At 35.1% G+C, this 22784-nt stretch overlaps 1 protein-coding gene and 1 long non-coding RNA gene across 2 annotated transcripts in view; one reads left to right on the top strand and one right to left on the bottom strand.

Annotated features, from left to right (window-relative positions):
* The window catches only part of LOC141580869 (uncharacterized), a 602033-nt gene that overhangs the window by 395236 nt on the left and 184013 nt on the right, over window positions 1-22784 (top strand). The window lies entirely within an intron of this gene.
* ADAM7 (ADAM metallopeptidase domain 7) overlaps window positions 1-22784 on the bottom strand; it is a 77374-nt gene that overhangs the window by 29943 nt on the left and 24647 nt on the right. Inside the window, exons 8-19 of the mRNA XM_074384310.1 lie at window positions 21966-22037; window positions 18283-18452; window positions 15606-15690; window positions 13665-13795; window positions 11975-12149; window positions 10420-10509; window positions 9187-9382; window positions 8683-8785; window positions 8047-8233; window positions 1960-2040; window positions 877-955; window positions 249-354 (exon numbers count right to left, since the gene is read on the bottom strand). Of these exons, the coding sequence (XP_074240411.1) occupies window positions 249-354; window positions 877-955; window positions 1960-2040; window positions 8047-8233; window positions 8683-8785; window positions 9187-9382; window positions 10420-10509; window positions 11975-12149; window positions 13665-13795; window positions 15606-15690; window positions 18283-18452; window positions 21966-22037 (1475 nt within the window). The remainder of the gene's footprint in view (window positions 1-248; window positions 355-876; window positions 956-1959; window positions 2041-8046; window positions 8234-8682; window positions 8786-9186; window positions 9383-10419; window positions 10510-11974; window positions 12150-13664; window positions 13796-15605; window positions 15691-18282; window positions 18453-21965; window positions 22038-22784) is intronic.

Here is a 22784-nt window from a genome sequence, read left to right as displayed (position 1 = left end):
ACTACGGCCCACGGGTCGCATGTGGCCCCCTGAGGCCATTTATCCGCCCCCCCACCGCACTTCAGGACGGGGCACCTCTTTCATTGGTGGTCAGTGAGAGGAACACAGTACGTGGCGGCCCTCCAACAGTCTGAGGGACAGTGAACTGGCCCCCTGTGTAAAAAGTTTGGGGACGCCTGCTCTATGGCTACAAAGCTTATATATTCTCAGTAACAACTCCCTTCAACACGCAGAAAATGCAAATGTACCTCTGGACTTGCTTCAGCTTAATACAGTTTTGGTTACGAATTAATAGTACGACAACTCCGATACCGATAATAACCAGGGCAAGCACAACCACCGAGATGATGACATCTGCAACATTAAAGAGCATGGGCTTCAGCCAGGGCATCAGTTGTAGAACAGTGATATGTTAACATGTAATGGAGCTGTTACAATGCTACTTATTCCTTTCTATAGGACTTTGATTCTCCTGTCCTCTCAGTTATTTTATGTAAAGTAAAAACCCCCAACATTTTATAAATTATCATTTGTATTTGCAACTGAAATTCCACCCAGTATTCCATTATATTTAAGGGAATAACCATGATCATCAGGAAGAGTTTTGGTTGTCAGTTATTAACTGTAGAATAGCGGTTGTGTGTTGAGGGTTTGTGGAAGACCTAAGAAAATCTAATTTATCTAGAAGAGACTACATTGGCTCTCAAAGAGGATTGCAATAAAATCAATTTGGCTGTCTATGCAAAATAATAAAAAAGACCATACAAATCCATATAAAAACAAAACAAGTAAGTCCAGACTTGAAAAATAAGGAAAACAACTTTTCTTGCTGGGTAGGCTTTTGATATATGAAAGACTTTATTTTAGAATGCTCACTGGTAACATTTAAGGTTTCTTCCCAGGCTACAGGTGCCTGTCCTTCCTCACAGTGGCACTGGAGTCCGTGGTCATCCATCTGGAAAAGCAGCCAATGATATTTTCTCAAATGACTAATATAAATTGTGTTCTGCAACTCACCTAGTTTGGTGCTACCTCTACATTAGACATACATGCACACACACACACACACACACACACACACACACACACATTTTTTATTAGTTAAACTGCCTAACAAAATTAATGATGCATAAAAATAAGTAAACAAAATACAAGAATCAATCATCTTTGAAAAAGGCCTTTGAATAAGAGAATGATACTGACAAATTCAATGACAGATGAACAAGACAGCATGATTTATCCTTCCAGAAAGCTTCCTCATCATTAAATGAACAGCCCCTGTTAGAGCTGGATATATCAAAGCCGAAGATCAGGCTCCAACTAAGCTTAGTAATTATGAGGTAATTTTGATGTGGGAAAAATGTAGTCTTTCTGAATTTAAATCCAAGCTTTTCCCATAACCTCTTAAGGTGATTATGAAGATTTTAAAACTTTATGTATATGTGTATGTCAGTGTGTGTGTGTGTGTGTGTGTGTGTGTGTGTATTACTATATAAGTGTTACTGATTAATCCAGTTTATGAGAGATGTTAGGCACAAACTGTTAGTAATTGCTGATATTAAATAGTGTTAATTAAGTGAAAAAATAATGTTTGTTGATTTTCTCAAAAGCTTAACTTGACATTAGTGTAATTTAACTATAAGGTATGTTGCAATAGATTCAACTTTAAAAACCAGATTTAAACTTTATATATACATAAATCACTGAATTTCTAGATAGCCAGTCCAATAATGAAAGCTTTACTTGTAATACTGGCTATATCTGTGTGTAATAATATGTGGTTTGGCTCCTTGGATCAATTTTGTTGATAACATATGAAAAACTCCCAAATATACGTTTGGTTTAAAAAGCAGCAAACATACATATGCACATACATATACACACTGAGGAATAAAGACTGAGGAACAAAGTAAATATATGGCTGATAAGATGTTAATTTTAAAAGTAGTCAAATCTTACAGCATTTTCATGGCACTGAGAAGGGCAATTGGTTGACTTGTAGAACTTTTCCATGTTTAGACATTCACCAATGCTGCACACCTAGAAATGAAGTAACCAAGCATGAGTTAAAATGTCTTACAATTCATGTGAAATTGTAATTTCATGTAATTCATGTGAAGTGTACAATTTTGCATGTAATTTACATATGAAAAATTTCAATTTACATAAGTTAATTACAAATTATGTAATTTTTCCTATTGTAAAATTCCACATGTAGTATCTTCTGTGGATAAAGAAATCCTCTATAAATGTTCGAAGAGTATATTGTACATGTAAACAAATATTTTAAACTCATTAGTTATTGAAGTGTTTATGTTCTTAGTAATTCTTTCAGTGTTAATCTGTCAAAGATTCTAAAACTGCAATCACAACAGTTTCTTTTGTTTCAGTGAAGTTTTTCTTTTGATTTGGTTTAATAGTGTATACTTATTATACCACAGTTGCTGGTTGGGTATTTTATTAATATCAATTAATCATTTTGTGTTTAATATTTTTGTTTCAAATTTTCCTTTGTCTTGGAAAATTTGATCAACAAAATATTATTGGTTTTGTTATTTTTTGGTCTTTGGTGGTTCATCTTTACTCATTTACTTCATTTTTAACCATTATTTTTAAGTTTATTTATAATTAAACATTCATTTACTGGCACCAATTCAAAGATTATATTTCATTTTGTATAGGAAGAACTTAACCCATTCATATTTACTGTAATAAGTGGTCTATATAGTCTTACTCCTTTCATTTTAATTACTTGATTCCTAATATTAGACATTGTAGCATACCTTTTACTATATTTACCACTTTTATTTGGCTATTGTTTTCTCTGATTTGAAAGCTATATATGCTAATTTCTAAATATTGATTTGGTTTATATTAATATATTTGAATCTAAACAATTCTGCCATTTTCAAGAAAAAAATCAGCATTAACTCCTCCTTCTGTAAGATAAGAAATTTATCATGTTTTAACTTCTTCCTCTTTCTCTCAGTTCAAGTTTTTGATTGAGTAAATGAGATTCTAGATTGTGAAAATTATTTGTTATTCATGAGATTTTTTACATTCTTGTAATAAATATATTACAATAAATAACTAGAATTTACTCAAAAGTTTTATAGATTTTGTTGCTTGCAATCATTTCCTTAATATCCTTTATCCTCATTTTACCTTCTTAATTTTAATTTATTTCTCAGTTGGCCAGAATATGTCCTTGACTATTTTTCTTTTCAGAAAATAAGTGAAGTATATGTATTTCTATATATTTTATTAGTCATGATGTGTGTGAGGGTATCATTCTATTGCTTTCCTGTCTGAATAATAACTTGGCTGTATATATAGTTTTAGGGTCCTAACAATTATGTTTTCAAATCTCTGCAGATATTGCTCCATTATCTTCTGGATACTTGTTGCAGAGAAGTATTATGGTAACTTGATATTTCTTCCTGCGGAAAATTAATGACCTTTTCTCCTTTGCGCTATCACGTGTATTCTTTATTCTTGACATTCAAGGCATAAGAGTAAGTAAAAGCACTCATCTCTTTCTACAAATTTTTCCTGGCACTAACTGAATTTTTCATACATTCTTCAGATCAAGGACACATTATGATTATTTCATTAATTATATTTTCACCTCTCTTCTGCTTTTTAAAAAAATTTAGAATCCATATTAAATCTGTAATGAATTTTTTAGAACTCTATTTCCTGCTTTTATTTATTTTCTTTGATTTTTGAAATTCCTTTGTCTTACTCTGTGTTAAGAAGTTTAGTTTCTAACTTACTGATCTTTTTTTGTAATATCCATTCAGTGGTTTACTGTCCACATTACATATAAACCAGCAATCATGACATTTTGTACTTTGAAGACAATGCTCTTTGATCCCCAATTATACTTTTTCATATAGATTTAATATCTTTTAAAATTTCATCCAAAAACTTAACTTTTTCTTGGTAAGGGAGGAAATATTTGAACATCATATTAGTTCATTTTCATGCTGCTGGTAAAGACATATGTGAGACTGGTCAATGTACAAAAGAAAGAGATTTAATTGGACTTATATTTCTACATGGCTTGGGAAGCCTTACAATCACAATGGGAGGCAAGGAGGAGCAAGTCATGTCTTACATGGATGACAGCAAGCAAACAGAGCTTGTGCAGGAAAATTCCCCTTTATAATAAGCATCAGATCTCATGAGACTTACTCACTATCATGAGAACAGCATGAGAAAGACCTGCCCCCCATGATTCCATTACCTCCCAGTGGGTCCCTCCCATGATGTGTGGGAATTCAAGGTGAGATTTGGGTCAAGACAAGCCAAACCATATCATTCCAACCCAGCACCTCCCAAACCTCAAGTCCTCACATTTTAAAACCAATCATGCCTTCCCAACAGTCTCTAAAATCTTAACTCATTTCAGCATTAACTCAAAAGTCCACAGTTCAAAGTCTCGTCCAATACAAAGCAAGTCCCTTTCACCTACAAGCCTGTAAAATCAAAAGCAAGTAAGTTACTTCTTGGATACAGTGGGGATACAGGCATTGGATAAATGCAGCCATTCCAAATGGGAGAAACTGGCTGAAACAAAGGACCTAACAGTCCCCATACAAGTCTGAAATCCAGTGGGCCAGTCAAATCTTAAAACTCCAAAATGGTCTCCTTTGACTCCATGTCTCACATCCAGGTCAGACAGATACAAGAGGTGGGTTCACATAGCTTCAGGCAGCTCTGTTTCTGTGGCTTTGCAGGGTACAGCCTCCCTCCCGGCTGCTTCTATAGGCTGACAGTGAGTGTCTGAAGCTTTTTCAGGTGCACAGTCCAAACTGTGGATTGATCTACCATTCTGGGGTCTGGAGGGTAGTGGCCCTCTTCTCACAGCTCCACCAGGGAGTACCCCAGCAGGAACTATGTGTGGGGGATCTGACCCTACATTTCCCATCAACACTGCTCTAGCAAAGGTTCTCCAAGAGGGCCCTGCCCCTGCAGGAAACTTTTGCCTGGGCATCCAGGAATTTTCGTGCATCTTCTGAAATCTAAGCCTATGTTCCCAAACATCGCTTCTTTACTTCTGTGCACTCACAGGCTCAACACCACTTGGAGGCTGCCAAGACCTGGGGTTTCCACCCTCTGAGGCAACAGCCCAAGCTGTACCTTGGCCCCTTTTTATCACAGCTGGAGTGACTAAGATGCAAGGCACCAAGTTCCTGAACTGCACACAGCACAGGGATCCTGGGCCTGGCCCACAAAACCATTCTCTCCTAGGCCTCCGGGCCTGTGACGGAGGGGCTGCCATGAAGCCCTCTGACATGATCTCTGGATACATTTTCCCCAATGTTTTTGAGATTAACATTTGGCTTCTCATTTCTTATGCATATATCTGAAGCCAGCTTGAGTTTATCCTCAGAAAATGGGTTTTTCATTTCTATCACTTTGGCAGGCTGAAAATTTCCTGAACTATTATGCTCTGCTTCCCTTATAAAACTAAATGCCTTTCACAGCACCCAAGTCACCTCTTGAATGCTTTGCTGCTTAGAAATTTCTTCTGCCAGATACCCTAAATCATCTCTCTTCAGTTCAAAGTTCCACAAATCTCTAGCACAGGGGCAAAATGCCACCAGTGTCTTGACTAAAACATAGTAAGAGTTATCTTTGCTCCAGTTTCACCTTAAATTCACCTTTACTTGAAATGGTGATTGAGACTGAATGATTTTTATTTTATTCTTTAAATTCATTCATTCTTTATTCTGTTCCCTCCATTCTTCTGTTGAACTCATTTACTGAATTTTTGTATTCCAGGATTGTGTTTTTTTCCAGTTCTAAAACTTTTATTTGGTTCTTAGATTTTACACATCTTTGCTGGAACTTTCTTTTACTTTAATGAGAACTAATTTTTTTTTTTAATTTCAAGCATGTGTGTAATTGTTCACTGAAGCATTTTTATAAAGGCTACTTGAAATTCCGTATCAGGTAATTCCAACCTATGTGTCACCTTGTTGTTGCATCTAGATATCGTCTTTTGTCATTTCAATTGAGATTTTTGTGGTTCTTTGTAGAGGAGTGGCATTCATATGTATTCTAGATACTTTGAGGACTATGAGGTATGGGATCTTATTCCAGTCTGTTGTTTTAGCAAGCTTTCTCTAAAACTGTTCTTGTAAGGGAACAGAATCACTGTCTCATTCCTGCCAGCTGGGGTGGAAACCCAGCCTCCTCACATACCTTCATGACACAATGGGGTTGGAAGAATTCATCACCCCTGAGCTGCGGTGAATATCCTGACTTCCCATAAACCTTTGCTGAAATCCGGTGTGGAGGCTAGGCATCTGTCAGAGCTGGAAGAAAATGAAGTCTAGGCTTCCCACTTGATCCTTGCTGATGTAGGGGGAGTTAGACGACAGAATTTTTCACTGGTGTTTGGCTGGAGTGGGACAATTATTACCAAAATGTTTTCTGTCTTATGAGCCTACTCCTTTGCTTGTCCTTTGCTTTTAGAGAAGCTCTGCTCAAACAACAGATTTGAATAAGATCCCATAGCTCATAGTCTAAAAATAGCATTTCAGTGCCAAAAGGAAGATTTTTTCACTCACATCATTGTGATATTCACATAAACCAGCATTTACTATGTGTGAATTTCCTCATTAGAACATGACCAAAGAACTGGCACCACTGTGATGGATGTACTTCTGCCCTAGGCCTTCTCTTTAAAGATTAAGCCCTCTATGCAGAGTACATGGTCACAGTGTACTTAGGAGATGGAGATGGATTCCTTAAAAACTGCCTTTCTATCAGCTCCTTTCTTCAGCCCTTGCCACTCTTAAAGAAGGGAGCACTTTGTATCTCAGGCTCGTTTTTCATATCTGAAGTGAATAGCAAATCTTTTGGTATTTTCTTCAACCCGAGGCTTCACACTTTGTCTTATTCAGTATCTTTGAATTTTTTAGCTTGTGGTTAGCATACATACCTTAACTTTCACAAATATAAATGTCTTAGCATGTTGATATTCATTTAATCATTTTAATGGGAAGGAGTATAGTTAAATATATAGACTCAAAATATAAGTCTCTATGAAATATTTAGTTATAATTCTTTTTTTTAACATTCTGAACTTTGGTTTTCAATTTATTTCTCTATCACACTGTACAAATGTCACTGTAATATTTTTGGTGATAGTGTAGAGACAGAGGGGGAAGACATACCACAAAGAGAAACTACTCAATTTCAAATAGTTGATTTTTGTAGTAAAACATCATGTACTTCCCATATATTCTTTATGAGCCAGCTAATGTTTAGAGTATGCATTCTAATATTGTCATCTTGCTGTAAAAACCTCTTTCCAATTTGGCCCCATTCTGTCTTAATTTCATCTTTTGCCATTTTACTCAAAGGTCAAGCTACTCTGAAATTGCTGGTTATCTGAATTATTCCATACGCTTCGTACCTTTGCATATTGTGCAGGCATTTTTTGCTAAAATGTCTTCTTCCATTTCCTGTGTGTTAAAACGTTCATCAAGTTAAAGCTGAAATGTTACTCATTTAAGATGCCATTTCATCTTCTGTGAGCAAAGTCACCCACTTTTTCCTTTAGACATCAGTGTACGTAGGCCACACCAAGAAAACACTTTTGTTAAACTATAATTATTTAATTTTTAGTGTATGAAATTCTCATGTATGCTCACCTTTCATATACAGTCAGTGGCACCATAGTATTTGGCCAGTAGATATGGTTGAATGCATAAAATAAATTAAGTATGTGAGGCTACTTATAGTCACATTAATTAGAATAATCTGCACCTATAATTTCATTAGATATCCATTGTGAGTTACTAATTAAGCACATTTGTAACAATTATGTGTCATTTGGCATGACTAAAGTTAGGCAAAATGGATGTTTATTACAGTGTTATTGCTACTCTGCTCCTCATTAAAAATATACTTTTCAATATTTTTTCCTTTTCCATATCTAGGCCTCTTTGGAACCAATTACAGTATCCAATAATGTTTTTAAAGGATTGAATTAAGAAGTTTTAATAAAACAAAGGGCTTTTGTCTTACCATTCCATCTCCGCATTTTGTTCCTGGAGCCACTAGGCCAATGTCTCTAGAACCATGGTATAAAAAAATGGTTTTGCATTTGACAGTAACATTCTGCTGGGGATCTGTAAGGTGATAGGTCTTGTCTTCTCCAAGGACAGAGGCATGGTCCCCTCCAGTGCAGTAGACCTTTCCACACCTGACATCTCTGAAGGAAAGGGAGAATATTCACACTTAGAATTAGAAACACAACTTTTGAGACTAGGCTGGCGTTGAAGCCGCCTGGCCACTTTCTGTTGAGATCCAGGTTTCTCAGCAAGTTAAGGAGGTTGGGATGGGCAGAAAAAACCACTGGGCAAAGTCTTGGTCCAGGGACCTGAGATGAGTCGGTAAAAAATATAAAATGATCGCATTTCTTTGGATTTCTATGTGAACCACACTAAGCAGTGTTGGCTTAAGTTTACAGAAGATATTTCTTATTAGTAATTTGAATTAACGTCATTTTAATCAAGACGCTAAGATTTCCTTCTTATTTCCTGCTCCCTTCTTCTCCCGATCTCAGTAAAAAGAGGTTAACAGCTGTGGGAACAGGAGCCATTCTGATTTTGGAAAGGCGCTGTAAGAAGGCAAATTACTTTTTTTCCACAGGGCACTTACTTCTCTTCACAGGGAAGAAATCTATTTTCCTTGTTTTTGCAGTATCCAAATTTATTTCCTTTTGTATTCATCTTGTAGCAGATATCATGACTTTCTGTTGCCTCTGGGGTAAAAAATGGTATAAAAGTAAAAAAATAAAAGCATGAATATATGAATCATAAAAGACCTTAATTTTCTAATGTAATTAAACTTTCAGAATCATGTCATAGTGAAGTAGAATGTAACAAATTATTTTAAAACTATCTTCCTGTTGCCTTAGGATAATATTTTAGGCTGGAGATAGAAAACAGTAACAAATGTACAGAACTCACATACTGAGATAGTCAATTAATATTAGATGTAATATCAATTAATATTAGAGGTAATAGCCAGAGAAATGCTAAGCAATATCTTGGAATAATGCCACAGATGGTATTATCTCTGATCTTGACCCAATTCCTACAGGGAAATAACAGAAATATAGGCCATCATCTGTGTGAATCATTCACTGTGATTGTCTCTCACCATCATCAAATAATTCAGAGCATTGATCCCCACGAGTGGGACACTTCCCCATGAAGCAGTAGCCTTCTGAATTCTTGCAAGGAAATCCATTGACTCTGAACTGGTCCATAGGACATGAAGGCGAGTGGCCAGTGCACATTTCAGGAAAATCACATTCATCTTTCGCTGGTCTGCATATGGACCCTGCTTTTTTAATCTGATGAGGAAAAACAAAAAGGTTCCTGAATACATTTATTCAGGTCGGTAAGGTTTTGTAAGTGGGTAGAAAGTTGACGTATTTATCTTTAAAAGGTTTCAAGAATAGATCATAACTCCCTTCTCCATTCCACCAAGAATCATTATCATTTGTAAATATGTTGGCGCTCGTGATTTTAGGAATGACAGAATGTTGTTTTTGAAATTTTGTGTTAGAACAGCCTTAGATAGAGTTGGGATGTGCATCAGATGAAGAAATGGGCAGGTGTTCTTATTTTTGTTGTCTTGTCTTTGTCCCAAGGGATCCAGTACAAAACCTGCCTGCCCCCTGCCCACCTGGAACAGGGAACCCCTGCCTATGATGAGGAAATCTCCAGTCTCAGTGAATCAAATTCCTGCATATGAGCTGGAGAAAAATACCCTGGCTTTCACTGTTGGAGGGAACTGCACAGAGATAATCTCTCATTCAGCCTTGCAATATGAATTTGATTACGCTGGGTTCTAGACGAATTTGAAGATGCATAAGACATGTTTGTTTTCTTTAGGAGTTTACAACATATTGGGTGAAAGAAGCATCAATAAACCCGAGGACAGAGCCATTGGGGCTTCCAGTTGTCTTCCTTAGGAACGTTTCTCTGCTTACTAGCCACTATCACTTTCCAATCCTAAAAAACAACAACAACAAAAAAAACCCTTTCCCTTTTAGCTCCCACTTGGGAGTTCACCTACCCTCTCAGCTAAGGTTAAACAGATTGGTGATCATTTACAAAGGAGCAAGGAAAGAGTTGGTCATTTGACTTCCCTCCTAAAATTCTAATTGCTACTTGAAGTTTCTCCACTCCCCAGGCCACAGCACAGCTCAATGCTCAGATGTTGGAGTATCTCACAGGAATCTCTGTTGGGTACTTGCAAGCCTAGCTTCATTCTGGAATCAATGGTGCAGGGTTCTCCAATGGTTAGCTAACTCTTGGATCCTACATATTCTTAAACTGAAAAAAAACACTTCTCCTGGCAATGCAGACCTTGTCACGAGCTTACCTGACAAGATTCACAGCATTCTCCGTCTGCACAAGTAAATCCTGGCTTCAGTACACACGTGTGTGCATCACAGCAAGGATTAGTACACTCCTGGCAATAATCACAAAAGAAAGATGAGAAGTTGGTGTGTGCTTTGACTCCTGTTTGAAGAGTTAATTAGCTGTGCTTCTGTGTAATCTGCTAGACTTAAGTACTAATGCATGATTGTTGGCTATGGTGTATACATAAAGATTACTGTTTGGAACTGCTGTTTGGGACTTTCCCTGTGTCTCCTTCCCTCGTGCTATTCAGTACACTACATGTAATGGCTTCTCATTGACAGAATTAGGGAGTCCAACATTTGTAATCTTCTACTATCCTAATGGTCCCCATTTCCTTGAAGGGTCTTACCGCTTCCCTGTACTGAAGTGTGATGTGAGACAGTTCAGCTGCTGAAGATCTGATTTTACCTTTTGCTCAAGCTGCCAGGTGTTTCTGGCTCACTTTTATTTTTTGATGTATCATTAAATAGCATCAAAACAGTAACTTATGCCCTGTTTTCTCAAACAAAATTAAAACCTCAAAGAAAATGGAGTCTGGCTAGATAAAGTACCTCACATCTAAGAATGAATTCATGGAACCATTTCAAAGAATACATATGGACTGGAGGATTTGTTTCCAAAATTAAGCACCTCATTACATTTAAGCTAAGATATTTGAAGACATTCTTATGCCCTTTGGACAGGTCACTGTCCCCAGTCTGATTATGGAGTCTCTGACAGTCCTTGAATTGTGCATTATCTAGACTGTAGATATCAAAATTGTGGTCTTCTGGCCAGCAACATCAGTGTAACCTGCAGCTAGGTAGGTGTGCAGAATCTGAGCACCACTCCATATTTACTCAATCTGAGTCCATATTTTAACAGTGTCCTCTGGTGATTCATCAGCACTTATTAATTTGAGAGGCAGTTGTCTAGAACACACACCTATGTGATAAGCTCTTAAAACAAATAGCTTCTATGTTGGGGAAAAGCACATCAAGAACTACTTTCAAATTTGCCTCAAGGGCTTTTCCTAAATGCTCCAGAGACCAAAACTACAATAAATACATGAAACAGTAGAAGGTTTCTGCTCTATTAAGAAAAAGGTTTCTGCTCTACTAAGAAAGAGTTTTCTAATACAGTTGGAGCTGTCCAACTGTGATACAGCTTTGCCTCCTAAGTTAGTAAATAAAACTTGATGGAGTAAGAGATTTTGTAGAGCAGATTCCAACTGTGCAGGAGAGATCAGACTTAAAGACACCTATGGGCCCTCTCAAAAGCAGAACCAATTACATATAAACAGGAAACAGGAAAGGTGATGCTGTAGCAAGGTCACTACCCATGATTTATGACTTGATAAGAAGCCTTGGAATGAGACTGCACCAATAATTTGTTTTATAAAATAAAAATGGAAAGCAAAATTTTAAAAAGCTTCACAAGGAACACTGTGGTTGATTTGATTAATGGCTGCAATCTGCCTAGGTTCTACCTGGTCATAAACTTAGCAATTTAAAGATCACATCATTTGTGCATACCTGACTAGTACCACAGTCACACTCTTCACCCTCATCCACCTTCTTGTTTCCACAGTATTGGAAGTCATCGAAATTGTAAGGAAATGGAATGTTGAGCATGCATGTTGGCTTGTAATCCTTCAGGTATTTCTGGTATTGGTCTTGGCTGCATTTACTGAATTTTAGTGCAGGAATGCTAGAGATAGAATGAGGTAAAATAAAGATTAATCATATCCACACAGAGTGGTACAGCAGCTGTGAGCATTTTATGAAGCATTTAGAAAGAACCAATGTAAATGTAAGTAACTGGGTTCTTTATTATAAAAAATACCTTCTCAAAACACAGCTAACCCATGCTATTGTAGTAAAAATATCTTGGCTGTACAACTTCCAGCAAATCCTTCCTGAAGCCCACATTATAGCCTGATTTTCTATGTTTACTGCTTCTATATCCTCTTTAATTTGGTCTCCTTGAAATAACCTATGTACTTGTTTATCATCCCTACTAGATTACAAGCATCTCAAAGCAATAATTGTATCATGTGAGATTTAAAAACAAAACAAAACAAAACACTAGTTAACACAGTGCCTGGCACAAAGTGGTTCTCTGTAAATTTGTTAAGACAAACGGTGTATTTAATCATACGCATATCCTTAAGAATGTGGTATACTTTTTAAAATGAAATATATCTCCCTTCCATATTCCTTTTCTTTTGACTCCCTTAACATTTTTATTGACTTAATAATTAAATACAGTAGAACTTTAGAATCTTGATTTCATTATACTGAGATGGTAGGACTCTGGAAAATATTACTAATTATGTAAATAATAACATAAAGCTAAATATTAATTACTGAGTTCTTACTCTGTGCCAGTCATCACATTTGGGTGTGCTAGCCACTTTACTTCATTTAATCTATGTTTGGAAGCATTGGTCTTTAAGAAACTTTTCTTACTATATACAATGCTTTATGTATACCTGCTATGAAGGAATTCAGAGTTATGCAAGACTTAGAACCTGACTGCATGGTAATTTGCAGTACAGTGGGGAATGCTGGACATTCATTTATTCTGTAACTATTTCTGGTGTATCTAATATGGCTTGGGACTTTTCTAGTACAATGGTGATGTAACAGTGATCCAAACAGATAAAATCCTCTGACCTTGGGGGACTAGCTTTTATTCTAGCAGAAGAGTAAAATTACAAATAAGCTAAATGCATAAAACAGAGAATATGCTAGATAGTAGTAAGTACTAAGGAGAAGACAAAAAACACAAGGAGTGGGAGTTGAAATGCCAGGATATACGTGTGCTCTAGATTGGGGGGCCAGAGCAAACTTTGGTGGAACAAACATTTGAGTAAAGACGTGAAAGAAGACATTACAGCTTATAGAAAAGATGACAAAACAAGGCATACAGAGTCTATTTCTCCCCTAATTGCGTTAGTAGTGATTGGTACTAATTGTTCATGGTATACTTTTGCAATGCATCTAGAAAGAGTTTTGGAATTTTTCTCACGGTATCACCAGAGAGACACACTACCAGTTGGCAAGATTTAGCTTCAGAAGGAAAACTCCCATACTTAGTTTATTATGTACAGATTTTTTAGGAAATTGCATGGCATAGCAACATATCCTGGAATAATGGATTTTGACTCGAAATCCATTTCTGAAATATTTAAGTGTATTCTCTATATTGTTTGAACCTCACCTTCCATCACTGTCCATCACACATTTTCCTGAGGGACAGGTGCATGGGAACTCATCATGCTGCATCCCGAGGTTGTGCCCCAATTGATGGGCCATTCTGTTTGCAACTATATTTATATCAGGTAAAAGATCCTGATTAAAAAACAAACAAACAGACAAACAAACAAACAATTGCCTTAGAAATTTTTGAAAGACAGCACACTGTATTACATAGTGCTTCAAACTAGTGGTTGAAAGACCTGGTTTCTAGCTCCTAGTTAACCGGTACCTATTTAAAAAGGCATGGACTGAATTACTTCTGTCCCCTGTAGCTCATTTTGTTTAATTATATAATAAAGCCAAGAAAGTGACTTTTTAAGTACCTGTAGCTCTAACATTTTGAGTTTCTTTCTTTGTGGCTTAGTAATAGTCATTGTTATATTTATAGAAACTCAAAAATAGCTAAAAAGTGTTAGCTAATGTTGCTGTGGCTTTTACCTCTTCAAAATTCAGATGTTGAAGGAATAAAACTAACCTCAAGGTGATGACAATAGGAGGTGAAGTCTTTGGACAGTCATTAAGTCATGGGGGCAGAGCCCTCATAAGTGGGATTAATGGCCTTATAAAAGAGGCTTGAATGAGATCCCCTGCTCCTTCTACCATGTCAGGACAGAGCTAGAAGGTGTCAACTATGAGCCAGAGAGGCTTCACCAGACGCCCAATCTGCTAAGGCCTTGATCTTGGACTTCCTAGCCTCTGGAACTGTGAGAAACAAAATCTCTATTGTTTCTTAGTCATTCATTCATGACATTTTGTTAAAACAGCCAGAATGCACTGAAATAAATATCCTATGCAATACAAGAAATAATATTGATTGTCCTCTTTGTACTAGATATTCAAATTCGATACAAATAAAAACATGTGAGGTTCTCATTTTCAATTTATAGTCTCACATGGCATAACAAGGCTATACAATCTTAAAGAAGAAGTTTCTATTATGAGAAAAACTTAAATGTCAGAGATATCAAATCCGTGGAAGAATTCCTTGTTAAATCTTTTAATTTCTATTTTAATAAAAAATTAATTTCCAAAAAGAAGTAGGTTATCAGATTACTATAAAGCTAATAAAACATACCAAATTTGGCCATCTCATCTTACACAAAGTTTAACATGTGTCATGGAGCAGTTATCATATCATAATCTAAGTAGCATAATCTAACAGCATATATCAGATTAAGTTGATTTTATGATTCAAAACTTATGTTACTGAAATACCATAGGAAAATGTATAAGCATAAAAACAGCTATATAATAAATAAGTCATGTGGTCATTTAAATAAGTACTAGATTTTAAGTTTTTGGTCTTAATACCAGAAAAGGCATAGCAACGACTAGGCAGCAACATAAAGGAAATAAATAGAAACCTTAATGTTTTCAGGAATTTCTCAGATGGGTTTACTTGGACAACATTTACTGGAAGCTTAGAGACTTTGGAAAGGATCACATAAACAGAGTCAACAGTTTATAGGTCTTATGCTTTCTAAAAGTAAATTGAAAGCCTGTCTTGAAATGATTTATGAAGTGGTTTACGTTTCTCATTAACAGCACAAGAACAATTATCCTCACTTGCTAAATGAGCCATCAACTATTGTGGACATTATTTGTCCTTATAAATAGCATATGTCATATGCAAAAGAGCTTTGCTAATCATTGCGTGCTGATCTGTGCTATGCCATCCTTCCAAACTCTGAACAAAACTAGTTTACCTTCAATATTTATGTATAACTTTTAATGAGAAATTTTTACTCATTTAATAAAGAAAACAAAACAGTCTATTTGTGACATATCTCCGTGAGTATATATGAGAAAATGCACACATGATCTCTTTCCATGGAACTCAGGACATTACAGAAATTTTATTCAAACATTTTTGATTAGGTAATATAAATAAAACACAGCCCACCTTAACGACACTGGAGGAATAATAGGGCAGGCACATACCCCCTGGATAAGAAATTCCTTGCACATGTGTGTAGAGCCACTTCCCACTATGAAAAAGATGCAAATATACTCTTCAATCTGAGTTCATAGTTTAGTTAACACAAAGATCAAATTGCAGTGAACCCCAACAATGCTAGTGCTTTTGCATGTGAACATGCCTTCTTCTTTTTGGAGTTTTGGAATTGAGGCTGACCTTAGTTAACACTGAGCTCATCTTTAATCTGTGGGATATTAAAGGTATTGAAAAAGCCAGTGCAATCTTAAGCTGACATTATAGAAAGGTATGAAACAAAAACAAAAAAATACAAATCAAAAAAAATTGAAATCCTATTTTACCTGTCTCTAGTCTACTCTGCCCTCAGCTTTGGATGAAATCACTTACAAGATGGGAAATTAATTAATGAATGAAGTTTAAAAGTGCTTGGAAGGAAAAAAATAAGAAACACAGTGAATGGACTTAACACCATGATTGATTAGCTGTGATTGAAAAACATTAAGACTTAGTCAACAATAGAAACTCAGGTAGGATTTGATAGCTATAATAAAACATTTAAAGGAGTTGTCAGACAAAATGAGAACTGGCGTTGGATTACTTGAAAAGACAAATGTAGATATTTATATTATAGAAATCCAAATTTGATTTGATTTCAGGAATGGTATTTAGAGTTGAACCACTTTAAAAAGAGCCTTTTAAAGGCTAAAGGGCCATACCTGGAATGTAATGGAACTCAAAGACAAGAAAGGTGGTCAGATTAGATGACCCCTTTCAGTCTTTACTTTTTGGTTAAGATACGCTCCATATTTTTTTTTTATCATTGAAATGTTTCTCTTCCTACACTTAAGGCATCAATATTTGACCATCAGTATTTGAAACTAACTATTTCAGTAACTTTAAGTCAAGTAATACCATGATAACGCCATATATACTGTCTTGCCACTTCTATATCTAAGTAAATACAGAAGGGAAGATACCCAAGAAACTTAACATGTAAGAAGTCCCAAACATGATGCTTAATTGGCTGTTTAGTAGCATTTCACCCTATCTCCTTACTTGCAGGCATCCTGTTGATATGAGAAGCTACTGGTTAGAATAGGAGATATTCTAAGAAAGTTAAAACAGTTTTCTACTTAAACCCATTCAAAATATTATTGGTTTTATTAATTATTTAAAAATACATGTATAAGGAGAGGACAAAGTAGTTAATCTTACCCACTCTGAAATTTATGGTGATACTTTGCTATTCTCCATTCCCCATGATTTTGGGGTATGCTAATGCATGAATATTGAAGTCCAAGCCCAGGCACAACTATACCTTTGGAGATACATGCTGTGGGCCATCCCAGATATAAAAACCAGAAATTACATTACTTGGAGGTCTGATTCACTCTCATTAATCTGCCAAAGGACTGAATCTGACTTCTGACTACAGATATTGGAAACTTCAGGTTTTTGAATTCATAGTGAAAGCCAACAATTAGATAATAATAGATTAGCAGGCTGGGTTTGCAGACCTTAGGGGAAATACCAGTATTATGGGTACATAAAGTAGGAAAAATGGATACTATTCTAATACAGTAGCTTTAAGGACATCAGAAGGAATGCTAAAAGATGGCATTGCTCCAAAGTAGTTCTTCCACAATTTAGCATTCTTTAGGATTACAGGACTGCGCTAAATACTAGGTCATATTAGATTCAGTTCCATAATTACCTATCCTTTTCCTCTGGGTGAAGTACTTTACTAGGTATCTTGAATAACAAAAATAATTAAAAAGTCCCCTTTTTAAAGAAATTAAAGATGGAGTAGTCTAGACAAAATTACACTTTTACTTGGGCATATTAAAGCAGTGACAGGTTTCACTTATCAGATAAGGTTCCTGTTCAATTATACAGTAGAGAAGACGGTATTGAAGGACCGGTCACCAGGTAGGGAGATTTCGATGAGGGGAATGTCCAGAAAGTGAAGTGCTTTCCCAAAAAGGCAGATTTTGGTAGAATATTAGAATGGTACAACATTGGGAGGGTGGGAGTAGTTAGCACTGGATGCTGATAAGAAATGTAAATAGATTCTGAAAGTGCTTTGTTTACCTAATGGCATGTTCAGCCTACCAAGCAATATGAATATATTAGAATTTTTCTTTTCTAGTATTAATTTTAGAAAGATTATGAAGTAGTCCACTTGAAAACTTCCTCTTTATTTATTTATTGAGACAGGATTTCTCTTTGTCACTCAGGCTGGAGTGCAGTAGCACAATCACAGCTCATGGTAGCCTTAACCTCCTGGATTCAAGAGATCCTCTAGACTGAGCCTCCCAAGTAGCTGGTACCACAGGTGCATGCTACCATGCTCAGCTAATTTTTAATTTTTTTGTACAGATAGGGTCTGGTATGTTGCCTCGGACTGGTCTTGAACTCCTAGGCTAAAGCAATCTTCCCACTTTGGTTTCATAAAATGTTGGGATTAAAGGTATAAACCACTGTACTTTGTTGGAAATTTTCCGTATAGCTACAAATAGCATTTTGTCCTTATGTACTACCCAAAAGTCAATTGCTTAAAAAGTTTGTTTTTTTTCTGTTCATTTTTTGTTTTCTATTGTAATAATCCACCTAAAATCTGCAAGGAAATAGAGCAGTCACCAACCTGAGTAATAGAACATGATCAAAATCCTTCCTTGCTTTAAGAATCCTTTCTTGCCAAGCTGAAAAATGCAACAAGGTAGTTTCTATATTTGAATGTAGTTCTATTTTATCTCCATGTGTCCATATTTCAACACCAACCAACGTCACATGGATGTTTAAGGTTTTATAAATCTGTTAAAAAAATCATTTTTCACAAAGTCAAGTTGCTAGAAAGATTCTTCTTCATTACTATATTCCTTTATGTTTCCCCAAAAACAGTAACTTGAACGTGTGAGATACATAAGTAGATAGTGAAAGCCTTATTTTACGACTAGATGCATCAAAATGGAGCACAGAGTGTATTGCCCAGAATACCTGATGAATTTTCTGGTCAACAATAAAACTTGATCAGAAAGGTCTGCTTCCTTGAACTATCCTAAGTCTTACAGGCACCGTCTCAGGATGTGCTGGAAGAATTTGTTAAAGTTCTGAGGTTAGAACTGGCCTAAAAGAGTGAATTTACTGACAGTGGAAGGTGGTGTGAGTGCTCCTTACTCACCTTAATTCTTTATTTTATTGCATTTTAGGTTTTGGGGTACATGTGAAGAACATGCAAGATTGTTGCATAGGTACACTCATGGCAGTGTGATTTGCTGCCTTCCTCCCCATCACCTATATCTGGCATTTCTCCCCATGCTATCTCTCCCCAACTCCCAACCCCTCGCTGTCCCTCCCCTGTTTCCCCCCAACAGACCCCAGTGTGTGATGCTCCCCTCCCTGTGTCCATGTGTTCTCACCTTCATTCTTTAGCCCAAGTGTTTATTCTGTGGCAGGGTTAGAAAGCTGGTATTTGTTTTCAAAAACTTAGCTTAGCTGCTGTGTTTGATCTTTACGCTTGATTTTTGTAGCTGCCTTTTAAAAAAAAAATCTGAGAATGTTGTTCTAAGAAGGCAGAAATAGTTGTAGCCTATAAACCTCACACCAATTCCTACCTGATCTGTAAACACCTGGGTGATAGATACTTTTATGCCGGGACAAAAGAAATCCGAGTTCTTGTCATTATTATGAGAATTTTGAGAGAAAGGAATATGTGTTGTATCAGTGTTATATTCCACAATAGTCAGTACAAGTAGTTTGAAAGAAAGTGAATGATAAACTATGAACACAGAATGAACAGAAATGGAAAGATCATCCATACAAAGTTACTAGGCAATGTAACTAGTCAATACAAAGTGTGATACTCATATCATTCCTAAAGCAATAACCTTGTGTTAATATTCTACTTTTTTTAACCTACAGGATATGAATATACTGAATTCCATGTGTCAATAGAGCCCAAAAAAGTCATTTCATAATCATGAGAATTAGGTGCCTTTTAAACTCTCCTGAAGTTAGATATCTAGTCAAACTCTGACCTCAGATCTATTCTGGAGCCTGTGATATGCATCCTTATTCTTCTCGGCCCTGAAAAAATATATATAATATAATATAAAATATATATATTAGCAGTAAAGGTGGATTGGATAAATTATATATGAAATATTTTATATAATATATATTAGATAAATTTTATATATAATATACATAATTTACATATATAAATTATATATAATATAACATATATATAATTTATCTAATATATATCATATAAATAATTTCTATATTATCTATATTATCTATGTTATATATAATATCCTATATATGATAAATTATATATAATAAATTATATATATAATAAATTATATATATAATATATTATATATTTTATATAAATATATATGTATATATATTAGCACCAAAGGTGGATTGGATAAATTGGAGTAAATTTTTTACAAGATACTTCTACATGGGTAGTGGTATAACACTATTTGAAGTTAATGTATTTTTAGACATATATTGCACTCATATTTAAACACTAAAAATAGTTTTTAAAAACCAATGGTGGGAGTAGAATAAATCATAAAAAATAATCTGAAAGCAGGCAGGACAAAGGATAAGAGACATGAAGAATATTGAATAAGTAAAAATAAGTAACAAAATTATAGATTTTAACCCAATTATGTCAACAGTTATATTAAATGTAAGTTGACCAAATATACCAGTTAAAATATAGAGATCATCAGATTTGGCAAAGAAAAAAATATGCTATCTACAAGAAATTTATCTATAAAGATACAGGTAAAAGTAAAAAGATAGCCAAAGATGTAAGCACAAATAAAAAAAAAAAAAAAAAGCTCCAGTAGGTGGCTGTATTAATCAGATAAAGTAGGCTTAAGAACAAAGAATATTTACAAAGGCTAAAAAAGGGCCTTGCACACTGACAAAATGGTCAATTCTCTTAGAAGGCATAGTGATTCTAAATGCATTTGCCACTAATCAACAGAGCTTTGAAATACAGAAAGCAAAAGCTGATAACAATGAAAGGACAGAGACAAAATCACCATTATAGTTGGAGAATTCAACACCCTTATCTTAGTAATTGTTATAAAATAGAAAATTAGTATAAATATAGAGATCTGAAAAGCACTATCAACCAACTCGACATACTTGATATCTATAGAAAACTCTAACAAAGCAATAGTGAAATACTCTTTTTTATTTTTCAGGTACACATGCATATTTACCATGCTAGACCAGATTCTGAGCCAGGAAAAAAAACTCAAATTTTAAACAATTGAAATTTAAAAAATCATAATCTCTAATTCTCAAAGAGTAAAAATGAGGGCTCAATTAACATAAATAAATATAATAAATTCCCAAATATTTAAAAGTTTAAAAACACACTTACATATAGCCACTGAATCAGAGAAAGCTACAAGGCACTTTAGAAATATTTTTAGTTGGATGAAAATTTAAAATAAAGTATGTCAGAATGTGTGGGAAACAGCTAAAGAAGCACACACTTCCATATGGTCCAGTATTCCTACTTCTTAGTTATTTACAAAAAATAAATTTTAATTTGCACATACAACTGTATACAAATATTTAAATCCATTGTATTTACTGTTTTATGTATATCTGAAAAACACTATCAACCAACTTGACATAATTGGTATCTATAGAAAATCCTATCAAAAACTGCAAACAAATGTCCCTCAACTGGTGAATTAATAACCATTGGCCTACAGAGGCCTTCTTTACAGCTTTTTCTTATTTTTCTTTACAGCTCTTTATCCTCCTATTTGGGCTGCAGTGGTCTTAGAATGAGTGAGCAAAAAAAAAGTATTGAAATTCAGTTTTTACAAAAGGGTTATATACTTTATTCTAATTTAGACAAATTGAGCATTTTAATACATTTTACTGAAACAGTTACCCCACTTACCGTGCCAAACCATGGACAATAAATTACAGCTTAAAAGACTTTTCATTATACAAGTCAACAGAGCAGTGATTTAAAGTAGTGAGATTTGGTTTATAGTGATTGATATTCATATTCTTTGTACATTGCTTCATAAATTTTGTAATTATAGACCAAGTTTTGAAACTTTTTTCAATATTAAATGTCATTTACATAGAAAACTGAAAATTCGGAACTGGGGTTATTATTTTTTCTAGTGGATTTTGGCTTATTAGTTTACTTGGTGCATATCTGTAGTTTATATTGCCTTAATATCAGATGACTACAATTGTCCAGCAGAGATCTGTGATAAAAGGTTCTTTGCACTTGTATTTTTGGCTTGATTCAAAAACCACATCAAAGCTTACCATGTTGACAAAATTGACCATTCCCCAAATTCGGTTCCTTAGTTTATCATGAGGATGACTATTCCTGCGATACTGGAAATATAAATACCATATTAACATTCATTAATAATAGGAGTTGCATAAAAGCTCGCCAAAACACTTCATTCATCATTAGAAAAAAAATCATTGGCTTAATGAAGAAAGAGAACTCCTTTCATTCAGCTAAAATCCAGGCAACTTAAATACATTTTTGATATGAGGTAACTAAATACAGCCCTTCTAAAGACATGTTTAGGCTTAGTATTACTTCAAGCTTTTCTTTCTAACTTTGTTTACAAGTTACATCATACTATGTTACACTAATTTATGTAATTAAATCAACCGATTAGTGTTTTTCGAAGTCCGTTGTTACCATGTTGATGACATAAACGTATTGAAGCTACAAAACAATCAATATATGGCATAGAACAGCAACTTTATTAGCCCTTCTGTGTCCTTGGTGTTCACAAAAAAAGGAATATGTAGTTTAAAAAAAAAAAAAAAAAAAGCCCCACTGGAGCTGGAGATGTGCTGAAGAGGGACAGGAAACTGTAGCTATCTCTTCCCTCCAGGAAGTAGATAAGAGAGCAAACCAGACTTTAATGTTTTATCTGTTCTGACTTTTGTTCTTGCCTTATAACTGGATTCCATTTTTGTACCATTGGGATCTCGTATCAATTATCAATTTAGACTTGATCAAATGTACTTAATAATAGCATAAGGTGCCTGTAGGAATAAATTCAAATGGTCAAACGTTTTCCATAATAGAAACAAGAAATTAACCTGCCTTTCCTGAATCCT

Source organism: Saimiri boliviensis, chromosome 13 (assembly GCF_048565385.1).
Source record: "Saimiri boliviensis isolate mSaiBol1 chromosome 13, mSaiBol1.pri, whole genome shotgun sequence".
NCBI lineage: Eukaryota > Metazoa > Chordata > Mammalia > Primates > Cebidae > Saimiri > Saimiri boliviensis.
Note: the sequence above shows the minus strand (reverse complement) of the source record. Positions and strands in the feature narration are given on the sequence as shown.